Genomic DNA, 7016 nt, shown 5'->3' with positions numbered 1-7016 from the left:
TCAGCTCCCGAGAGGGACGCCCACGAGCAGCGCCACACGCCCGGAGCTGCTCCCAGCGCCCACGACGGGGCCTGGTGGTACCCGAGGGCTGTGAACCAGCTTCACCTCCCGGGGGCCGGGACCCTTTCACCCCCCATGGGAGCTTCGGGCTCCAGCAAACACGCGTGCGCCCCACAGCGTCTGCGCCGCTGGCAACCTGGCCCCTCCCCGACTGACCCCAGGGCTCAGCAGAGTCGGAGCCTGCACCGCCGGGCTTATCCCATGCATTTCCCTCAGGGAAAACCACAGCAGCGGTCGGGGGAGGGAGGCGAGAAGCCAGGACCCTCTTCCTCCAGGGCTCGTGAGGCTGTTCCCCCTCTGGCCTGAAGACGTTCCACCCCGGCTCCTAGCGGGGCTGGTCCTGGGTCCCCCTCCCCGCAGCCCCGCAGGCTCTGACGGCCTCTGACTGGGCACCCGTGCCCTGCGGGGCCTGGTGGGCTCAGTGCCAGCCCAGGAGCCTTCTCTGCGGCCCCCACTTTATGAGATGGGTGGTGAAGCGCCAGCCTTTCCGAGCGGGGGTGCCTGGGTGCTCTGCCCGCCCCATGAGTTCGGAGCCCACCCCTCACCGCCCCGGACCTGGCCCAGTTGCTGAGTTTCTGGGCGACTTCCCTGTTACGGCCAAGGGAGGGCCTGGAGGCTGAGCCCCGACCCGGACTCACCAGGGGCAGGCACTGGGCCAGGATCCCGGTGCGGGGCACGCAGCGGAAGGGGCTGTCCTCCCTCAGCTGGATGCAGCACTGGCTGCTACACTCCTGGTGGCTGCTGCAGAAGTTGCCGTTGGGCTGGGGAGGCAGCCAGGCAGTGGCCGTGGAGGAGGGGCCGTCTCCTGCTACCCCTGCTCCATCCGCCCCGGGTGCCCACAGCTCACCTTGCGCCAGGGCACACACTGCAGGAAGACGGTTTGGGATGTGCAGAACTCCTGCGGGCTCTTGTTGTTGCGGACGCAGCAGCTGCTCTGGCACTCTGAGTTGTCCGAGCATCTGTACCCGTTGGGCTATGGAACAGGAGACGCCTCATCCCTGCACCCACCATCCACTCCCTGGCTCTTCCGGGGCAGGTAGGAGGGGGCCACAAGCAGTTTTGCTCCTCTGCCCCCCACCCCCCGCATGCACCTCACCTTCTTCCAGGGCAGGCACTGCAGGAAGATGGTCTTAGGGGTGCAGAGCGTGTGTGGGTCCAGGCTGTTGGTGGTACAGCAGTTGCTCTGGCACTCCTGATGGCTCCTGCATGGCTCCGCGATGACCTGAAACGCCACTCACCGGCTCGCTCACCTGTTCCTGGGCAGGGCCTGCAGACCCAGTACTCAGGAAGGGCCTCCCCTCTCTCTGGCTTCTCTGTGTCATCATCCTTCAAACTTGGGTTCCCTGAGAAGTTTCTGGAACAAACCCAGACTGCCGTGACTCTGGCAGGTCAGTGCTGGTGGCCCAGGGTGAGAAAGGGAATGTCTACTGTGAGCGATGTGAAAGAGGGTGGACCAAGGCACTGAGGGCAAGGATGCAGCAGCAGAGCATGGGCGAAGCTCTTGGGCCGGCCCAGTGCCTGGCATTTTACAGGAGAAGAAACAAGCTCAGGGAGGGCGAGCACGGTGCCCGGGATCACACAGCCAGCAGAGGCGACCTGACAGCCAGGCCTGCCCCCCTGTGCCAAAGCTTGTAGTCACCCCCCACCCACACACACAGAAGGCACCACCGTGTGGGCGACCTCTGGTCTTGCTTGCTCAGACTGTTGTGGATGAGGCTATGTCTACTGACGTTACTGCATTCGACCCTAAAACTGAGAGAATTTTAAGATAACAATAGGAATCCCATTGCCTGTTAACATAAATAACAACCTTATTAAAAGTGGGTATATTTTCTGGCCGGGCACAATGGCTCATGCCTGTAATCTCAGCACTTTGGGAGGCCGAGGCCAGTGGATCACCTGAGGTCAGGAGTTCAAGAACAGCCTGGTCAATATGGTGAAACCCCATCTCTACTAAAAATGCAAAATTTAGCCAGGCGTGGTGGCGGGAGCCTGTAATCCGAGCTACTCAGGAGGCAGAGGCAGGAGAATCGCCTGAACCAGGAAGGTGGAGGTTTCAGTGAGCTGAGATCGCGCCACTGCACTCCAGCCTGGGCAACAGGGCGAGGCTTCATCACACACACACACACACACAAATTTAAAAAGTAATAAAATAAAAAAAATGGGTATATTTTAAAAACCAGAAGTGTGCACCGGTGCAGCTCCCACGCGGCCCTGCTCCTTCCTGCCTGGTTGACCGCGGCCGTAGTGGCCCCAGTGCTGCTCCTGGTGCTGGGGTCACTGTCCCATAGCCTCAAATGTGCTTGGGCAGCACAGCCGGGCGTGTGGCCAGGACAGCGAGTGTGGCCTCCGGGAGGGTTTCATCCAGGAAGACACTTTGTGTCGCTTTGAGAGCCTCTTGACGGAAGGTGGCAGCCCCTGCGGGCAGGGCCTGCAGGGGCATCAGGGGCCGCTGGCACCCACCTTATGGGACAGGTTCACCTGCTTCTTCTGCAGCCCATACCCCGCCAAGGACCCCAGCGGCAGCAGCAGCAGCAGTAGCAGCAGCGTCCACCCTGGGCCAGCCATTGGGCACGTGGACCTGCGGAGACCCAGGATTGTGCTGCTTGGTGCCTGGCACTGGCATCCCCACTCCCTTCCCGCTCCTTTCTCTTGCAAGACAGACTTTAAAAAACGTAATGGACTTTCTTTTCTTTTCTTTTTTCTGAGATGTAGTCTCGCTCTGTCGCCCGAGCTGGAGTGCAGTGGCCTGATCTCAGCTTACTGCAAGCTCCGCCTCCTGGGTTCACGCCATTCTCCTGTCTCAGCCTCCCGAGTAGCTGGGACTACAGGCGCCCGCCACCTCGCCCGGCTAGTTTTTTGTACTTTTTTTAGTAGAGACGGGGTTTCACCGTGTTAGCCAGGATGGTCTCGATCTCCCGACCTCGCGATCCGCCCGTCTCGGCCCCCCAAAGTGCTGGGATTACAGGCTTGAGCCACCGTGCCCGGCCTGGACTTTATTTTCTACAGCAGTTTTAGGTTTACAGAAAAAGTGCAGAGCATATAATTCTCATATATCACCTTCTTTCCCCTGCCTCAGTTTCCCCTATTATAATGCTGCACTCGTGTGACGCATCTATCACCATTGATAGACCCACAGGGACGCGCCGTCATCACCTGATGTCCACGGCTCACGCGCGGTTGCTGGGTGTGTGCCTGCTGCGGGTTTTGGTGAGTGCGTTCTCACGGAATCACCGTTTCGGTATCCTGCAGAGCGGATACTGAATGCCCTAAAAACCCACTGTGCTCTCCCCAGCTGCTGGCAGCCACTGAGCTTTTCACTGTCTCCTTGGTTTTGCCTTTTCCGGAATCCCGTTTGGTTGGAATCGGTCTTAGCCTTCTCGGGTCGGCTTATTTCACTGAGTAAAGTGCAATTTAAGGTTCCTCTGTGGCTTTTCGTGGCATAAAGACCCATTTCTTTTTAGCACTGCATGGAAAATGGATTTAACACATCGAGGCAAAACGTGAAAAATGGATTTTGAAGAACCCTTTTCCCAGCGGACGATGGTGCCCCTGATGAATTTGAACGTGAGCACCTGCTTTGAGCGTGAGCAGGAGCCTCAGCCTGGGGTCCCTCCTGGAGGGGCCCTTACTGCCCAGCCGCGCAGCAGTGCGGGCATCAGATGAGGCAGTGGCATTGCCCTGCGTGTGTTTGGTGGCCCAGCCATGCCCACTGTGAGCCCCACGCCCGGACGGCGCCGCCCCCGCCACAGTGACCGGCCCAGGACAGGGTGGACGGCAGGAACCCTTCCTTGGGACTTTTCCAGCAGGGCCCAGACGGAGACGTCATTAGGAGAGTCTCTCTTTTCCTCCCGAGTTCCAAAGCCACACGGGAAAACCCAGTAGGCTCCACAAATCGTGAGAAGTGACTGACCAAGTCCAGACCAAGATCAACATAAAATTCAAAATGATTTCTCCATGAAGTCCATAAATAACCAGAAAATAGACAACGAACACCACTCACGCTAACAAGATAAACCGTTCGTTATGTAAGATGAAGGGCGAATATGAAGTCCACACAAAGAAAGTCCACCCTCGGCCTCCCCCTCGGCTCCCTCACCCCATGCTGTGAGATCACTGATCACTCGTGGCTGCGCTGGGGCCAGGCAGGGTCTCCCTGTCTGTCTCTCCCTGTTTCTCTGTCTCTGTCTCTCCCTCTCTCTATCTCTTTTTGTTTCTCTGTCTCTCTCTCCCCCTCTCTCTGTCTCTTTCTGTCTCTCCCTCTCTCTGTCTCTCTCTCTCTGTCTCTCCCTCTCTCTGTCTCTCTGTGTCTGTCTTTCTCTCTCTGTCTCTCTCTCTTTCTGTCTTGCTGTCTCTCCCTGTCTCTGTTTCTCTCTGTGTCTCTATCTCCCTCTCTCTCTCTGTCTCTCCCTCTCTCTTTCTGTCTCTCTGTCTCTCCCTCTCTCTATCTCTTTTTGTTTCTCTGTCTCTCTCTCCCCCTCTCTCTGTCTCTTTCTGTCTCTCCCTCTCTCTGTCTCTCTCTCTCTGTCTCTCCCTCTCTCTGTCTCTCTGTGTCTGTCTTTCTCTCTCTGTCTCTCTCTCTTTCTGTCTTGCTGTCTCTCCCTGTCTCTGTTTCTCTCTGTGTCTCTATCTCCCTCTCTCTCTTTCTCTCGTTCTTTCTTTCTTTCTTTCTTTCTCGCTCTGTAGCCCAGGCTGGAGTGCAGTGGCTGGATCTCAGCTCACTGCAAGCTCCGCCTCCCGGGTTCACGCCATTCTCCTGCCTCAGCCTCCCGAGTAGCTGGGACTACAGGCTCCCGCCACCTCGCCCGGCTAGTTTTTTGTGTTTTTTAGTAGAGACGGGGTTTCACCGTGTTAGCCAGGATGGTCTCGATCTCCTGACCTCGTGATCCGCCCGTCTCGGCCTCCCAAAGTGCTGGGATTACAGGCTTGAGCCACCGCGCCCTCTCTCTTTTTCTTTCTTGTCTCTGTCTCTCTCTCTCTCTGTCTCTCCCTCTCTCTGTCTCTGTCTGTTGAATCCCCTTGATTATTATTTTTCTTAAATTCCTCATATTATCTCACGTGCATTCAGGGGAAAGGTGGAGCTCTGGCCACAACCTATAGCCGCCTTCTGGGGAAGCCACAGCAGGTCAGGACTCGGTCAGTGACCCCACTTCCAACTCAAGACCAGCCAGAGGAACCCAAATATGGATGCCCACCTCCCCCATCCCCATCACAGGGCAGCCGAGCCCCGGCAGTGTCCTTATGAGCAGTCCCTGCACCCGTACCTCTGCCTGCAGCTGGGCAGCCTCCCTGCTCCCAGCACTCCCTCCTGTCTCCCCTGCCACTGTGTCAGCACCACAAGGTCAGGAACTGATTTTGCCTCTCTCACAGGAAGTAAAAGGTCAAAGGTCTCAGATGCCCCTCGCACCTGATCCTGGAGCCCCAATCCCAGACAAATGAGTCATGTCAACACTTTCCAAGATGAATGGCCACATCCTCAGCCATCGGGCAAGCTTAGTAAGCCGTGTTTCCAGTCATATCAAGCCTATTCAATATAACTTTGTTTAGAGACAGGGCCTCGCTCTGTTGCCCAGGCTGGAGTGCAGTGGAACAATCGCAGCTTGCTGCAGCCTCAACCTCCTGGGCTGGAGTGATCCTCCCAACTCAGCCTCTGAGTAGCTGGAATGACAGGTGTGAGCCACTGTGCCCGTTCTAAATATAATTTTTAATGTAACTACATAAAAGCTAAATTGAATCACAACTAGAACTTTTTTTTTTTTTTTTGAGATGGAGTCTTGCTCTGTCGCCCAGGCTGGAGTGCAGTGGTGCTATTTCAGCTCACTGCAAACTCCGCCTCCTGGGTTCACATCATTCTCCCGCCTCAGCCTCCCGAGTAGCTGGGGCCCGCCACCACGCCCGGCTAATTTTTTTTTAGTTTTAGTAGAGACGGGGTTTCACTGTGTTAGCCAGGTTGGTCTTGATCTCCTGACCTCGTGATTCACCCATCTCAGCCTCCCAAAGTGTTGGGATTACAGGTGTGAACCACTGTGCCCGGCCTATAACTTCTTTAAATTTCAGGTTTACAGTATCTTTCCTGTACTTGGAACCAGGAAAAACTTTTTTCTGGTCTCAAACCTTTTCACAGGCCCTTGCAAAGTTCACAGCCCTCGTTTCCAAATGGAGCACGATGTGCCCGACAGATCAAAGGGCCCTGCTCAGCCCAGGAACAGGCAGCTGCTTGTGCTGGGAAAGTCCAGTGTCTAAAAGGTCACAGGGTCACATGGTTTGCAGCAGCGTTTTTCACAACGGCCAGAGGGTGGACGAATGTGTTACGTAACCCCTGCCCCGAATGTGGTATGTATGTGCAATGGGACGTCAGTGGCGCTGGAAATGGAAGGCAGCTCAGACCTGGAGGCCACACAGTCACCCTGAGGACCTGATGCTGAGGGAATGAGCCCCTCACAGAAGTTCAAATACCGTTTGATCCCATGTGTGAGGTTCCCAGGGTCGTCAAACCCACAGAGACAGACAGTGCAATGGTGGTGCCCAGGGCAGGTGGGGTGGATGTTGGTGTTTAATGGGGTCGGTTGACATTTGGGAAGATATAAAGCTCTGCTGATGGATGGCAGTGGCAGCTACACGGCAACGTCAACCTGCTTCATGCCACTGAACTGTGCACTTAAAAATCATTAACATGGCCTGGGTGCGGTGGCTCATGCCTGTCATCCCAGCACTTCGGGAGGCCAAGGCCGGCGATCACCTGAGGTCGGGAGTTCAAAACCAGCCTGACCAACATGGTGAAACCCGTCTCTACTAAAACCACAAAGTTAGCCGGGTATGTTGGCTCATCCCTGTAATCCCAGCTACTTAGGAGGCCGAGGCAGGAGAATTGCTTGAACCCTGGAGGCAGAGGTTGCAGTGAGCTGAGATCGTGCCACTGCACTCCAGCCTGGGCAACAGAGTGAGACTCCATCTCA

General features: G+C 56.3%; 1 protein-coding gene across 1 annotated transcript in view; it reads right to left on the bottom strand.

The window, feature by feature from the left end:
* Window positions 1–7016, bottom strand: part of LRCOL1 (leucine rich colipase-like 1) — a 9519-nt gene that overhangs the window by 1089 nt on the left and 1414 nt on the right. Inside the window, exons 2-5 of the mRNA XM_011961016.1 lie at window positions 2524–2641; window positions 1157–1282; window positions 908–1033; window positions 699–821 (exon numbers count right to left, since the gene is read on the bottom strand). Coding sequence (XP_011816406.1) covers window positions 699–821; window positions 908–1033; window positions 1157–1282; window positions 2524–2628 — 480 coding nt within the window. The 5' untranslated portion in view covers window positions 2629–2641. The remainder of the gene's footprint in view (window positions 1–698; window positions 822–907; window positions 1034–1156; window positions 1283–2523; window positions 2642–7016) is intronic.

The sequence above is a fragment of the Colobus angolensis genome, unplaced genomic scaffold (genome assembly GCF_000951035.1).
Source record: "Colobus angolensis palliatus isolate OR3802 unplaced genomic scaffold, Cang.pa_1.0 Scaffold115, whole genome shotgun sequence".
Lineage (NCBI taxonomy): Eukaryota > Metazoa > Chordata > Mammalia > Primates > Cercopithecidae > Colobus > Colobus angolensis.
This window is presented reverse-complemented; position numbering and strand designations above follow the sequence as displayed.